The 16,098-nt window shown below is 44.3% G+C and overlaps 2 protein-coding genes across 2 annotated transcripts; one reads left to right on the top strand and one right to left on the bottom strand.

The window, feature by feature from the left end:
* Positions 1 to 45: 45 nt before the first annotated feature.
* sars2 (seryl-tRNA synthetase 2, mitochondrial) lies at positions 46 to 10,262 on the bottom strand. Its single transcript, XM_075474487.1, has 16 exons — positions 9,982 to 10,262; positions 9,752 to 9,847; positions 9,640 to 9,669; positions 6,815 to 6,955; positions 6,657 to 6,711; positions 6,490 to 6,553; positions 6,251 to 6,356; positions 6,109 to 6,156; positions 4,272 to 4,380; positions 3,111 to 3,156; positions 2,934 to 3,021; positions 2,634 to 2,746; positions 1,702 to 1,795; positions 1,447 to 1,539; positions 1,280 to 1,345; positions 46 to 531 (listed from the first exon to the last, which is right to left on the bottom strand). The coding sequence occupies exons 1-16, from the start codon at positions 10,255 to 10,257 to the stop codon at positions 391 to 393; spliced, it is 1,566 nt and encodes a 521-aa protein (XP_075330602.1). The 5' UTR covers positions 10,258 to 10,262; the 3' UTR covers positions 46 to 390.
* Positions 10,263 to 10,705: 443 nt separating this feature from the next.
* Positions 10,706 to 14,232, top strand: LOC142388566 (kelch repeat and BTB domain-containing protein 8). Its single transcript, XM_075473977.1, has 5 exons — positions 10,706 to 11,156; positions 11,518 to 11,671; positions 11,780 to 11,858; positions 12,117 to 12,344; positions 12,462 to 14,232. Exons 2-5 carry the CDS (start codon positions 11,518 to 11,520, stop codon positions 13,957 to 13,959), a joined length of 1,959 nt encoding a protein of 652 aa, XP_075330092.1. The 5' UTR covers positions 10,706 to 11,156; the 3' UTR covers positions 13,960 to 14,232.
* Positions 14,233 to 16,098: the final 1,866 nt, after the last annotated feature.

The following is a 16,098-nucleotide window of genomic DNA, read 5'->3' as shown; positions in this document are numbered from 1 at the left end:
GTACAAAAAACACTGACAGCAAACAACACACAAGAAAGAAATTAATTGTTCATGAAAGATATTCTTTTTTCTTTTATTCCCCCCTCTTTGTTGTTACTCTTTTCAGGACAAGAGACAATTGAGCATATATTTATGATTTCATTGCATTTGAAATCATGGATAAATACACTTACTGCTGGATTTTGATCTGATACATTTCCCAAAAACAGACACTAAATTCCTGCACAATTCAAGTATGTTTGGTGCGATTTTAGGCAAATGGCCATTCAAACAAATCCACTTCCGTTATGTAGGTATTAGTTTTCTCTCCGACTCAACAGTGTCGAACATTTTCCACCACAGATGCGTCTGGATCTTGGTCGGTGTCCGAGCAGTCCAAGCACACAAGTCTCATCTGCTCTTAGGAGCAGGCCTGGGTGGCCGGCTGTGCTGGTTTGGTCCAATGTATTTCAGCGGAGTGTGCTTTGGTTTCTCGATCACTTCCAGGCCCAAGTAAGGCTGCAGGGCTTGGGGGACACGCACTGCTCCCTCCTGGAGAGGGGGGGGGGGGCGGGGGGGGTATATGGGTTTAAAAAGGTCTGTTAATCAACAAGGTTCATCCACTGAAGTGAGTCTTTCTAGGTGACCCTGAATAGGATTAAGTGGGTCTAGAAAATTAATGGCTGGACACTGACTTGGGAGTTTGTAAATTGCATTTTTAATTACTGTTAAATTGAGCCTTGCCTGGCAGAACTTTATTCAAACGAAAGGCTCAGATTTTCATACATTTCAAAAATGTAGATTTGAAGAAAAGATTATGTTTAATCTCAGGAAAAAAATTCTGCTTTTTGATAAATGCTGGGGAAGCTTTGTGGCCTTTTTGCAAAATAGCACTTCTCTTAATTGTGATAGCCATGATTAGACCTAGCCACTCAAAGTCTTTCATTATGTACAGGCCACTGCATAACTTATCCTGCAAGTAAATCTATGTCATGTACCCTTTCTTTTTCTTTTCCTTTTTAAACCTTAAATTTTATTTATTTGTCATTTAGCTTTTGTATTTTTCTTGTTGTGACTATTATAGATATGCATGCTGTTGTGTTGCAGTATTGTTTATACCGATTGTATGTGGGGGGGAGTAAAATTTAAAATGTCAATAAACATATTGTTAAAAAAAAATGTAGATTTGAATGCAAAATATTTGGTCGAACTTTACTAACATTCATTTTATTTGACATATTAAAATGTAAAGTTTCTGAACCAAAGCCACCTCTGTAAAACCACCAGCTGGGAGTCTTACTTTGGTCTGGTGAGTCTCCAGAATAGCAATAATCATTCGGGGGATTGCGCACGCCGTAGCGTTGACCTGTGCAGAAGGAACAACAACACATGTTACGGAGGTGGTATGATGCTGTAAGCTTAGAGCAGCAGGAGTGTGCAGCAGTGCTTCCCCATCTGCAGCCTTACTGTGTGGGCGTACTGCAGGCTGCCGTCCTCCCTTTCATACACAATGTTGAGGCGTCTGCTCTGGTAGTCTGTGCAGTTAGACCCACTGGAAATCTGATATACAGAGAAAAACATCCACAATGTTCACACAAACCATCACACTTCTTCTTAAGGAAAGACAGATAGCATGTTTGTGCGTCACTTAGCAGACCGTCACTTCGATCTTAATTGCTTCTGAATTATTAAGTGGATAAAGTCTGATTAACAGGGGCTGACCTCCCCGTAGTCGTTCCTCCCAGGCATCCAAGCTTCGATGTCATACTTTCTGTGGGCTGGAGGACCCAGCTCCTGAGTGGGCATGTCCAGCACTCTGAAGGAAAACGCACAAAAACATGTCCAGCACTCTGAAGGAAAACGCACAAAAACATGTCCAGCACTCTGAAGGAAAACACACAAAAACAAGTGACGACATAAAACCGGCTGAAAGCTGTCCAAAAAATGTGATGACTACAATTGATGTTAAAAGATTTAAATGTGGTTTTTTTTCTCTCTACATTACAAGAAGGCAGAACAGAACTAAAAATATTTTTTACTTTAATAACAAAGAAAGACGGCTAGCCAGGCTGTCGTGTCTTTACATGTTGCAATGTTTCACAGAAATAACCCAATTAAGGAGGACGAGTGGCTCAGCAGTGCAACTTCTGGTTTAAAGGGATAGTTCGCCTCTTTTGACATGAAGCTGTATGACATCCCATATTAGCACCCATCCCATTTTCACCGTCTCAAAGTGGCTCGGTTCTTACTGAGATGTAAAAGCACTGCCCTCTTAACCATCTGTTCTCTTGGAGTAAAAAAGGTATTGGTACACATAGCGACAGGGTCTCTTTTTCTTTTTTTTCTTTTTAACATTTTACATGCTAGCATGATCTTGTTTTTATTGGGGTTTGTTCGGCCATATAACAAAAGATACCCAGCACATGTTCATAGTGCTGCTGTCATCTGTGCTACAATGACCTAAACATTAAACACATTGAAGACATTGCTCATTAAAGTAAACACACATGATGAGAAGTACAATCTGTCAACACTGATAAACAAGTTGAATTTGCAGGTATGCCGAGTTTGGATAAAAACATTTATTTTCTAATTCTAATTTCCTCCACATCCTAAATAAGCCACTGATATGGTGCGACCGTGTGTGTCCTGACCTGTAGTGGAGCTCCAGAGCAGAAAACAGCTCTTTTTGCAAAGAGACAAACTCCCCCAGCAGCTCAGAGCTCTCCTTTCCAGTCTCATCAGCTGTCACTCCAAACATCTCTATCTGAATCAACACACAGTCGGTGACAAAGCCATTTAACACAGCACCAGACAGTATGCCGTTTTCTGCCATTCAACAATCAAAATATTCAGTTTACATATAACAGATTTTTGTTTTTTGACAGCCTTTACTGCAAATGCATACCACCCAAGTCAAAGCTCCCCTGTCTGTGTGTTGCCATCAGTTTTACCTTCGTGAAGTGATGAACTCTGTAGAGCCCCCACGTCTCCCTGCCGGTGTCCGTCTCTGCTCGGTAGCAGGTGCTGCTGCACACCGTCCTGCAGTGACAGATGATAGATTGGGTCAGTTGTGTCAGTTACAGTTACTCCAACAACACTCTATCTGCTGCCAAGAGGGCACTTCTAACCTGGCGGGCAGGTCCTTCCAATTAACAGCGTGATCCATGAAATAGCCTGAGGAAGAGAGACACAAACACAAGCTTTCCTTTTATGCAACACTGATACGTGTTAAAAAAGGGAAATGTGCATATAAGCCATGAGCAGAATGCAGTGCTTTTGACTGGAATTGACAGATTCTCTGGTTTAAAACGTCACAAGATAATTTGGCTATTTTTTTGCTATTTGGCTCCACCTACAGTTGTGGGATGTAAAAAAAAAAAACATGTTTCCATGTTGGTCTGAAACGGAACTGAGGTGGCTAACTGAGGCTTCATCTATGAGACAGAGATGATAGTGATAAGGTTGTAACTTGTGTTTCAACCTGTCATAAAGAACATGACATAGATTAACACAGTGCTGTTGGAGGGTTGTATATTTCCTGTCAGTCATGATACGGAGCACTAAAGCAAACGTCCGGAGTATAAAAACAAGTTTAATTAGGTTTATCATAAGAATCAACCACAGCTTCAGTCTTCTCTGATTTACAGCCTACGCGGAGCAGAGGGAGACGTGATCGCCATGGGATTGTTTTCGTGATCATTAACGTTCGTGACGGCAACTTCACCAACAGAGTCAAGCAAAACAAACGCGACAGAACAAGAAAGCTAATGAGTTATTACCTACCGATAGCAACAACAAAGCTAACTCTGCATCTGTTTGTCATCCTGTTTTGTTCCCTCTAAGCTCTCTCCAGCAGTGAAATCCAATCTGATGTATATTCTTGTCCCATGTCTTGCTCCTATACTTTATCTCTTCTCCCTCACTTCCTACCATAGTGTTGACTTAGGCCTAGATGCTGAAATTGAACTTCTGAAGTGCATTATCTCAGCCCCCAAGCACTCCGGGCCAGTCTCAGGCCCGGCAATGTGCATGACAAAGGTTGGTGTACTTCAAAACGAGTAAGAAGCACATGGTTTTAAGTTTCACAAACTTCTCTAGTGACACTTCAAAAATCGATCCACAAACGATCCCTATTTGCTTGCTACTGCACTCTCTCTGAAGCTTTAACTTTATGAGATGAAGTCGTTCCAAAACAAGTCTACATTCATGTTATGCTGGCTGGTTATACTCATGGGCATTTGTGAGAAAAGGGAAACGCACTCTGACAGTGCAGAAGAGATCAGTCTCACCTGCCACGCCGACCTCTCCAGTCCCGGCCAAGTTGAGGTCTGGGAAACGAGCTGGGTCGAGCGAGTAGACCTGAGAACGATGGGCATTCGGCTGCATCCCACAGCCCTCCTAAAAGGGGAAGAGACAGATCAGAGAGGGAGAAAGAGGATGAGTTTGTATGGTTGCACCCTATTGCATCCACTTTAACATAACAACAGCCCTGATTGTGATCATAATTGTGGATGTGCTGTAGCCTGGGAATTCCCATGCTGCTTTGCGCGCGATTTCATTCACACTGCAAAGGCAGCCTGGAAACCACCGCCCTTATTTTTGCCTGAGTTAGGGAACCAATCACAGAACGGGGGGGCAGCAAGACGACGACGACGTCTATGCGCGACACCGAAGCTTGTACAGTGTTAATCCAACATGGCAGTGGACACAACGTTACCGTTCGATGCAGCCTTAGAAAGTGTTTTAAGTAGCTTAGAACGCAAGTTTACTTTTAAAATAGAGCAACGTTTGGCGTTGAAAGATTTCATTGCCTTCTTCCTCGTCGAATTTCTGTCGCTCTACATACGTCATCTGATATAATTGATACAATTGGCTATGAATCGCGCGCAAAGCAGCATGGGAAGAACCAGACGCCATTTGATAGACATTCGTAGCGCCCAATAAACGGCTCTAGGCATTCATAAACCACGCCTCAAATACGAGAAAATGCACACCTAGTTCCCAGACCAACATTTCATCGAGATGTGGACGCGTCAGCCAGGCTAGGTGTGCTGATAAAAACAGGGTCAAATATCAAGTCATGCACTAAAATGATCATTTCAGTGTTGTTTTCAGCTATTACACCCCACACCAGCAGCAGCTGAGCGTGCCAAAGTGCTCTATCCCTCTCCACCAGGTGTCACTTCTTGGCACCATCCTTTTTTGAAGTTCTGCCACCCCTAAAATAAATTAAAGTATATCCTGGCTCCCCTCCACAGCAGCTCATCTTCAGTGGTACTTTTACCATTTTTAAATGTTTTTTTTCCCCCTGCGGTGTCATGTATCAAAGGCAGTAAAATGGACGAGGAGTAATTAATCACTGAGGTTGAGAAATAAAAGGACCTACATAAGCTACAGTCTTGTCATAAAATTCCATTGGAAACACTGATCGTCACGGAACTCTAAACTAAGTTTAAGTAGAGTGAAGTAGAGTAAAGTCCCGACAGAACTTTGCGCGAATGTCTGTGTGACTAAAAAAAAACATTTGACAGAATATCACTTTTTTCCCCATGTGATTATAACTTTTTTTTTTTTTTTTTTTTTTAATTAAAGCCAATCATAAATCTTACTAAATGGTACAACTATGCCACCTGCTGACATAACCTGGTAGGCTACCAGAAGGTTTTACTGTCACGTGAAACAAAGCCTGTGTTGTTTGGCTCACGATGGCAAGAGGTGCATTTGGAGCAGTGAAGGTGAGACATCCAACCACAAGACAACGCTGAACCAACTGTTATGCATGTTGGCGGTAGTATCATGCTCTGGGGCTGTTTCGCTGCCAGTGGAACTGACAGACTGTACGAAGTGAATGGAATGATGACAATGACCGCAAACACACGTCAAAGTTGGTTGAAGAACAGATCAAACAGAAAAAAACTTTACACTTTTGAAAAGACCTTTTTCCAAAATTCTCCCCCCTAACTGAGTGACGAGTGTATGGCATCCTCCCACTGGAACTGTACAATAACTAAACAGCGCTTTGTTAATGTTAAATGTTAAATTTGATGTTAAATCTACGTTCATTCAAGACACACCCCTGCAGTTAAGTAGTACGCTGTTCTTGTGGAACAGAGATCTGCTACTTACAAACACCGCACCCTTCAGCATGTCCGGCACCACCATGGGAATGAAGCCCTGCACGAGTCGAAAGGAAAACTCAGCTTTGACTCTTCAACATGTTGAAATATGATAATGCACTTATATCCGGCATCTCCAAACACAAGCGTACCTGTCGCTGCAGTGTGTCGAGGGCAAAGTTCTGGAGCGCAGCTTGAAGTCTGGCCCCCGCTCCTCTCAGATAGTAGGACCTGTGGCCTGAGACATGAGATAGATGCCTGTAACAGAAGAGACATTAAGTGTAAACAACCCCGCTCAGTCACCAAATGGTAATTTATATATTAGACAAATATATGACTCGTAGACAGACGAAGAGGTAGCAAAAAAAAACAACAAGTGAGCGATTCCCACCTCTGCCTGATGAGTCCCAACTCCTCCCCCAGCTCTGCATGGCCTTTGGGCTTGAAGTCAAACTCTGAAGCAATGAGGAAACTTATTCTTTATGCAATTTATCAAAAATAAGCTGAGATTAGAACATGTTAATTCTATACATCCACACTTCATATTCCAGCAGTCACCTGGTTTCTGCCCAACAAGCTCCACCACCCTTGCCTGGCTCTCATCTCCAACTGGCTTAAAAAAGAAAAAAAGAAAAAAAGAAAACAAATCTTAACCCCAGAGACTTCAGCTTCACAGCGCACGAAATACTCAGAACAAAGTTGGACGGTGTCCTCACCACATCAGGATGTGAGGTGTTGGGCAGTCTGAGCGCTCGGCTGTAGTGTTCCTGATCCAGCTCAGTCTCTTTGAGATACAGCTGATTGAGTCTGCTGCGGATATCCCGGCCCCTCTGCAGCGCCTGGGTGTACTCTGGAAGCTGAGGGATCGACAACTTCAGCCTTGTTCAGACAGGAGCTACTCAACATATGACTGCACTGTGTCATTCAAATATGCATATACATGTATATACATATATATACAAAAAAGTGGCTAAATTTATGCCTACATTTTGTTTATGCCTTCAAAAGACAACAACCTTTTGCCAGCTTTGTTAAACCCAACACTCAAGTGGGAAAAGAAAGTACAAGTCTAAGTTTTCAATTATTTTAGTTTTAAAGGGGAACTGCGGTATTTTCAACATTAAGCCTCTTTTCTGAGTCGTCTGCAATGTTTTAGAACCCCCCTCACCGCTTTTTGATGTTTACTGCTGTCTCCGGTATTTGCCTAATTTTGATTCTTCTCAACCTGCTTCAGAATGGAAAAGTCATGCGCATGTCCAAAAAGGTCCGTAAAAGCACCATAAACGTCCGTTTTCAAAATAATCAACTCACCGGAGTGGTTACTGGTGTGCACTGGTAATCCATATCAAATTTCGTGGCGAAAAGTTGCTTCTGTCGTGTTTTATTTGACATTTTGTACTGGATGTTTGTTGATATTACTCCGCCACCGCTAAGAAAATAGTGCGAGCATGAACGAGCTGCCAAATAAAACACGACAGAAGCAACTTTTCGCAACGAAATTTGATATGGATTACCAGTGCACACCAGTAACCACTCCGGTGAGTTGATTATTTTGAAAACAGACGTTTATGGTGATTTTACGGACCTTTCTGGACATGCGCATGACTTGCCATTCTGAAGCAGGTTGAGAAGAATCAAAATTAGGCAAATACTGGAGACAGCAGTAAACATCAAAAAAGCGGTGAGGGGGGTTCTAAAACATTGCAGACGAATCAGAAAAGAGGCTTAATGTTGAAAATACCGCAGTTCCCCATTAATGTGTTATGTATCAGGACATGATCAAATAAAACGTCTGGTCCTTTCCAGGCCTTAGAATTAGGTAAATACAACACATAGCATATAGCACCGTGTCAATATTTATTTTACAAAACTAAGCCAAAATATGGAAGCACTCAGCGGGGTTACATGGCACTGAAATAATCGGATTAATGGCTAAATTACAATAAGACCGAGTGATTAAGTGCATGTACACACCTTAGTTTCACTAAAAATTGGATCGGATCGGGTTACTCGCAGTCGGATTAAGACCCCGCGATAACTTGGTTGATAGTTGCACTAAACGTGCTTGTAGACGGTGAAGCACATGGTGAATTGGACTTAGCGTTCTGCGCATGCTCGAGATCTTTTCCCGGGGTCGTGACCCAGAAGTCGAAGGAGACGATATTACTGTTGTTGTCGCCGCCGACGGAAAGAAACAAACAACACCATGGAGAATGCGCCGTTGTGCATCGCCGTTGTGCAATAACCATGCTCAACAGAAAGCGCCACCTATCGTACCCGGGTATGACATGTTTTTTGCCAATGATTCCATTTACCCACCACCATATATACTTGGATAATTGCCCTTGCCCAAATAAGGAGCATAATCCAACTATAGCTATAATCGAATAAATCTGATCATGTAGACCCACTTGAGTGGCAAACTAAGCATCCCCTATGGTTTGATATAATTTAATAGCTTATAGAACCATTTTTAGCAGCTCTAACTTGAAGAAATAGTTTCCTGGTTATCTGAGGTTATGGTTATCAGTCTTTTGTCCGTCACAGTGGGGGGATTTTGTTCTTTAAAACATTGCATCGGCATCAGCTTTTTTAAGGTCCCGCCACTTCAATCAGATTGAGATTTGGATTTTGACCGGGCCACGGCAACATTTTGATTCTTTTTATTTTTCTGTTGCAGTTTTACTGCTGTGCTTGGGCATCATTGTCCTTGATGATCCAATTTTGGCCAAGCTTTAACTGTCAGAAAGATGGTCCCATTTTTGACTCTACAATACACTTGGACTATCCAACTCCACCCATATCAAAGTCATTTATCATGTTTCTACGCCTACTAAGCCCTAACCCTGGCCCCTAGTATTAACTAGTTGGAAGGGATCTGGGCAGAGTTGAATTTGAGTGAAGTTGGATGATCCAACCATGGGTTTGAGACAGACATAAGTGAGGTGCCCAGGTTATGCTTCATCAATTAGGTTTTCTCCTGGCAGTCCCTCCCAACAAGCCATACGTGTTCAGTCTTTTTCTAATACGGTTATGGACTTAAACATTTAACATGTTAATTGCCGCTTGTGGAGTCTGAGATGTAGCTCCTGGTTTGTTTTCAGTTTCTCTGAGCATTGGAGCAAACTGTCGATCAACTAAAATCAAGTGCATTTGTTTAGCAGTATCTGGTTGCGACTTACCCTTTTAATTCCTACAGAAGTAGCAAGGGTATACTTTTTTTTTTTGCACAGTATACTTGTTTTCTATTGTATATTTTGCTAAATAAATAATGACACTGTGTACATCACATCACATTTGTCATGTGGTGTTCATCTGAGGTCGTACCTGATTTAAGATCTAGTAAGGACCAGATGATTGCTTATTATACCCCGATATGTAAAACCTTCATTCAGCTATACCTATGACAATGACACAAACAACCACTCTGCGTGTATGATCCGTGTCTACAAATGTGTTTTATTGCAGAGCAATGGGAATAAGAGTGGGAAAATTGAGTAGTACAATCATAAAAGAGATGAGGTTCTGAGGTTGAACTTACATTAGCGAGGGCCTTCTTGTCCCTCTTGCTCTGTGTAAAAAAAAAGATTGTTTAGAGAGACAACTTTATTCTGTGACACTGTATAACCAGTGCTATAACATTAATTACTTACCACTAGTGCTTTGACTGTGTCACTGATGGATTTCTTGTCCTCCTCCAACTTAGAGATTTCTGTTCTCACTGCTTGGAGTTCCTGCCACACACATACCTGCAATGAAGAGAAAGACACACAATCAGTATGGTCAAGTGGAAAAGCCAATGGAATTGTGCTATTGAATTATAATGTTCTTGCATGCAAACTGTTTGCGCACTGCGATTTAAACAGACTGCCAAATTGCTTACAATTTTCCTGACATCGTCCCCCCGTAGGTCCCCCTTCCTGCTCTCTACATTGGCGATGACTTTGTCGGTCTCCTCACACACGGCTCTCATGTCCAGATCGGGTTTGTCGCTGTAGCCTTCGCGGACATGCTCGTACAAACTGCTGCGGACTCCATGCGAAAAGCGGTGCGGGATGAACACGTCTATCCTCCGCTTAAAACATCGTCTGGCCACCGGGTGTAATACAGTCAGTGCAATACCTCCTACTCTTGTAATCATGCCCATGCAGGCCGCCATGTTTGCCGAGTGACAGATGTTGCATTCATGGGTATAGGAATATTCCCAGCTATGATCATTTGAGGGTCTTTGTCAGTTCTCCTCTGACTTTATTGCGTTTATGCGTCTGTATCCATGTTTGGATATAGAAATATAACTGACGCGTAACTGTTTTAATTAAGTTTATTTAGTTGATAGTAATTTCCCTTTATTCTAGTATCTTTTACCAATATCTCTAAATGTAAATCACCCTTATCTTCCACATAAATACGGAAAGTAGTTAAAAGGAGATTCTAATAAAAATAAAGCGTTATTGAATTAAATGTTATTTGAAAATAGCACATTTTATACCACGATAGGAGGGGACACAGGATTTTCCCTCTTTCTTGTCGCTATTTGAGAGAAAACGGTTGAGCCCCAAACAATCGTCATGAGCCAAAGGTCAGCCAATCAGATGAGGGGAAGTTTAACGTTGCGGTAATCCGGTTCAGACATGACAAGTGCGGCCGAGTGAAACTGGACTCAGTCCTTATCTTCAGCGATAAAACATACACTTTTCAACGTTTCATGGCCAAGCTGGACTTGTGGACACACTGCTATGGTGGCGCGATATGTGTTACGAAGACGCGTGTTTACCACGGGAAGAGAAGTGTTTCTTTGTCAGCTATTTTGGTCCCTCAGTTAGTGGTGATGGTGTGCAGCGGGCTGATGAACAGCGAGTAGTAGCCTGACGTGCTTTCACCAGAGGCCGGGACGAGCTTGTCAACCGAGCCTGGAAGACTGAGACAACCAAATGCTTGGAAGTTTATGCTAGCAAACCGGCTACCTGGATACAGATAGCTTGCCTCTAACTGCCTCAGTAATTCTTATTGAGAGTGACCCAACCAGCCTTCACGGTGGAAACGAGAAGGAGAGCAAAGGTAATTAGAGCAAAAATATTCAGTCTTGTAGCGATAAACCGAGGCTTCAACAAAAGTCTGCTTTTTCATTTATTACTGACAGACTTCCAAAGAGAGGTTTGGATACATGATTATGACTTAAGGAACAAATAGGATTGAATAAATCTGTATGTAACCACGGCAACTGAATAGAACTGTTATGCTATCATGTATTTTTAGTTAGAAACCAGTATTTTTCACAGAGAAACCCGAATTGTGGGTGTTTTCTGGGTCATATTCTCTATTTATAATCATCGGCCGTGTTTGCAGAAAGGTGACAGTGTAAAATAGGTTTTCTGACTTTACTTAAACGCATGTTGTGTGTGTGTGTAATGCCGCGCAGATGAACGCTGTGCGGGGGGGCACAGTCACCTGGCGTCCCCAGCCGTGGCAGGACGGGGACGGGGGAGGAGGGGAGCCTCTATCAGACAGCGACTCCGAAGAAGAGGACTTTCCTGACGACAGCACCACTCCGCTGGGGGACTACATTACACATGGTGAGACAGACAAATGCTGAAGCGGGGCTTTCTTTATCCCTGTCCGATCTGCTTTGTCCAGTTTATCTCTCCTTTCACTCCTCCAGCCTTTGTCTCCTGCGTTTTTAGGACTAAAGCAGCTTCTGGACGCACAGCAGCTGTGTGATGTGACTCTGCTTGTTGAGGGGAGGAAATTCATGTGCCACAGGTACGACTGGCTGTCTTGCTCGCGTAGAAGTTTTACGTGCTGGCCGTGTATGGATGACTTGTTTTACTGACCAAACATTAAATTCACAGTCACATCTGACTTTTAAAAACATTATTATTACAAATCAATTGAGCGAGCCACATTGTGTGATCGCAGACTAAAGTTAAGCTCTGGAACTAGGTATTCTGTCTGTGGTAAGAATGGAAGTATACTCTATGCGCCTCTGTGTCTCCCTTTCGCACCCCCTTCCCCCGCCAGAATCCTTTTGGCGGCTGTGAGCCCGTACTTCCGGGCCATGTTCACCAGTCCTTTGGTGGAATCCCGCCTCACTGAGATCCGACTGGAAGACGTGACACCGTCTGTCATGGAGACCGTCATCCAGTTTGTGTACACCGGCGAGGCAGGGCTCTCACTGGACACTGCTGAGGATCTGTTTGTGGCTGCCAACCGGCTTCAGGTCATGCCCCTTCAGGACCTGTGCTCCAGGTAAAACTTCCAGGCTCAGTAGGATTTGAAGGCTCTGTTATCACTGTGATATTAGGGTGTAATAACTTAGTCAAATTCTATTTTGGTTATTAAACCTCTTCTTTTCATCCCCCTCAGGTTTCTATTTGAGCACCTCTCAGTGGATAACTGCCTGGGGATGTACTCGCTGGCTCGGTCTCATCATGACCAGCTTCTGCTACGTGCCTCGATTCGGCTGGTGGCCCAGCACTTTCCCAGAGTGGCTCGGCAGAAAGACTTCCTCCTGCTTGACCATGGCACTCTGGGAAGCCTCCTGAGCTCTGACCGTTTAGGTGTGGACTCTGAGGCGGAGGTCTACGACGCAGCACGCCGCTGGGCCGAGCATCAGCCATTGGATCGCTACGCCCACATGCCCGCGTTGCTTCACCACCTGCGTCCGGGGCTGTTGTCCCTGGAAGAGAGCCGAAGGCTGAGCCAGGAGCTGGGGCCCGCTGCAGCTGGAGAAGGCCTCGGGGGCCCTCTGAGACCACGGGAGGGAATGTTTGAGAAAAAGATCGTCTGCGTGGATCTGACACCTCGGGAAGATGAGAATTTAGCTTCAAGGGACTACACGGTGGACTGCTTTGATCCTCGAACTGGAAAGTGGGAGAAGTTAGCAGCACTTGGTTCACTTGTCAGTCCTGGCTGCACGGCTGTAGGCGACAGGCTGTTTGTAGCAGGCGGGATCCTGCGGACAGGCTCTGTGTCCGCAGCTGTGCATGAGTACGATGCTGTATTGGACAGATGGATAGAGCGCCCTGGGATGGTACAGCCCCGTGCTATGCTGGGTCTGTTGGGCTGTGGAGAGTCACTTTATGCCTTGGGTGGCTGTAACCGCTCTGCTCTGCTGGACTCCAGTGAGACCCTGGAGCTGACTACACTCCAGTGGGGCCCTGGTCCTCGATTACCATTCCCACTGCGCGCCTTTGCATGTGCAGCATTACGAGGACGACTTTACCTGCTGGGTGGAACCACACTTGAACAGAACCGGGCCGTAGTCCACTCGGGTGTACTTATTTATCACACCCTGACAGACTGCTGGACACGAGTGGCACTGGACTCCGGTGCCACCTGCCTCGCTGGAGGCGTGGCAGTGCGAGGGGGAGTCTGCGCCATTGGGGGATACATGAGGGATACCACCAAGTTCCTGGATGGAAACTACACCAATCTCGAGACTTTAGACGCTACTGGCCGTGTGTTGTTTTTCAGAGAGGGCAGGGGATCCGGGGTAGAGAGGGAGGTGACGGGGGGAGGTGTGATGGTCAGCGCAGAGCAGCGGGGGGTTGCAGGTGGCGGGAGTGATAGAGCCCCGAGTCCGGTTCTTTTTCCCGGATTGCCACGACGGATTGCAGCAGGGGGCGTGGCCAGGTGGAAAAGGAGGATTTATGTGTTGGGTGGAGAAAACGGCTCGCGGTTCTACGACAGTGTGTACTGTTGGAAACCGGGCTGGCGCAGCTGGGTCCAGAGAAGAGAAAAACTCCCCGGAGACACTGGAGGGGTGAGCCAATTTGGGTGCACCACTCTTAAATTCCCTAAGAAACACATCCTGTCCAGACTGAGACTAGCCAAAGAAAACTGCAAGAAGCCCACTGACTAGCTCGACAGGAGCATTTTACTGATGTGACTATCGATGAGCTTGTCCTTGACCTCTTACAATGTTTGTGTTCGAAATAAATTCTAGAAGAAAATATATAATTTTATACAAACTGTGTGCAGCCACCAAGCAGGCCTATAATATACTGGATCCTATGAAATCCATAGTCGGACAGAGAAACATTGGAACCAGAAACTGGTTAAAAGTTGGGCAACATGTACCTGAATGTTACCTATTCCACCTTTTGTCAGAAGAATAAAATCCTTTCTGAGAGAATAGAGACTTGTAATTTTATAAGGATATAATGTTATTTTGATGATTAAGTCCCCCTCTGCTGAAAATGAATTTTTTGGAAATCTTTTTAACATGCTTATAAGTTTTTTTTTATGTCTTAGCATCACTGAAAAGTCTCAGAAAGGTGTGGTCGAACAGTATGTGTGTTCTATGTTGACTATTTGGAGAAATCGGGTACCAACTAATCTTGATTACTTGTGGGGTGGGTTTGTGCAGCTCATTTCCATGTTTCGTGTGGAACAGATTAAACGAGAGGCCAGCAAGCTGAGAGGAAGTTAGTACAGGCAAGGTGGGGAACACCACATAAGCAAGGCTGAGTGAGGATCCACAGGACGGAGCCAACTGTAAGAGTTGGTGAGAAGCTTGCTGGTCGAAACCGTGGTAACTATTAGATCCAGGAGTGCTGGGCTAACCTAGGAGCTAGCAGACGGCAGAAGCAAGACCAAGCAAGAAGCTGGGGCACTCGACCAGCCATACGAGCCAACCAGAAGCTTGCTTGCTGTAGAAACCGCTAGCTCTGATTAGGCCCGGGAGGTAGCAGAACAAAGCCTCAGCTGGCCTACAAGCCCACTGGAAAATATTTTCCCATTTAGGCTACGGCTACACGAAAACGAAACAAGGTTTTTTTTGAAAACGGGTACGAAAATTCTTGCGACCACACGGAAACGCGCTGCTGTCCAGACGAAAACGGATGAAAACGATGAAACGATGCAGTACACACGCCACTGTGTCACGCCACGCTGTGAGACAATAGAGAAGTGTTAAAATTGGCTCACAGCGTCAACGTGTGACTGACGCAAAAACGTTTTAGCTGTAACAATGGAAACGAAACGAGGCCGTTTTCAAACTTTCCCACTCTGGAACCCGTTTTCAAAAACTATCGTTTTGGGGTAGTGGGAACGCCGGCTCCGTGTGGCCGCGACAGCGAAACGATAAGAAAATGTATCGTTTACAGTGAAAAACGTTTCCGTGTAGCCGCAGCCTTAAGCTGCTAGCTCTGGGAGTGCTCAGGCTGATGGGGCCGGGAACCAGACGAACCTGGAGTGTCTAGCTTGATAGTGCTGGAAAATGGGCAAAACTAGGGACGAGCAAAGCAAACTCATGGCTTGGCCAGAAGCTAACTGGAAGTTTGCTCAATGTGGAGGCTGCTAGCTTCTGGAGCGTCATGCTAGATAGGCTTGAGAACGTGGGTAGCTTCTTAAGCCTGGAGCTTCCATAACGAGTGAGCTACCGGTTGGCTCACCTAGTGTCATGATTCCTTGTTTGACCTTTCTTCTAAATGTGTGCCTCTAAATCAGGGAACCAGACTAACTCTGGGAAAGCTGGGTTAGCCAGCAGCTCTAAGTTAGCCTGCAAGCAGCTTTTGAATTGTTAAAAGCATAGAAAAGGGAATGCATTAACATTAGGATACTTCATGACCATGTATAATTTCTTATAAGTTGTTTTTATTTATTTATTTTATTTTTTCAGGGGGGACTGAGCTTTATTGAACATAAAGTCAAAACACACTGAATGTATGGCTGAATTACATTTGTGTTAGAATTGGTGATTGCTTTGCAGAGACGGGAAAGGCCAGTTGCTGGTGGGTGGGGCCAGGTTAGCGTATGAATAGATCCCCATTCACGGAAGCAGACGTAGAGCCATAAGCTCAGCAATTTTAAAGGTGTGAAAGTTTTTTTTTTTCTCCTGGCTAAAACTTTGAAATGTTTAATCTAAAGGTAAGTAAATCATTTTTTTTCTAGGATTTATGACTAAGCTTTTTGGAAATCACCTAATGCTGTGAATTTGTCAGTGATATGTTGTTCAGATGGTTAACGGCACATTTCTAACAATTCTTCGTTCTATTTT

The sequence above is a fragment of the Odontesthes bonariensis genome, chromosome 9, assembly GCF_027942865.1.
Source record: "Odontesthes bonariensis isolate fOdoBon6 chromosome 9, fOdoBon6.hap1, whole genome shotgun sequence".
NCBI lineage: Eukaryota > Metazoa > Chordata > Actinopteri > Atheriniformes > Atherinopsidae > Odontesthes > Odontesthes bonariensis.
This window is presented reverse-complemented; position numbering and strand designations above follow the sequence as displayed.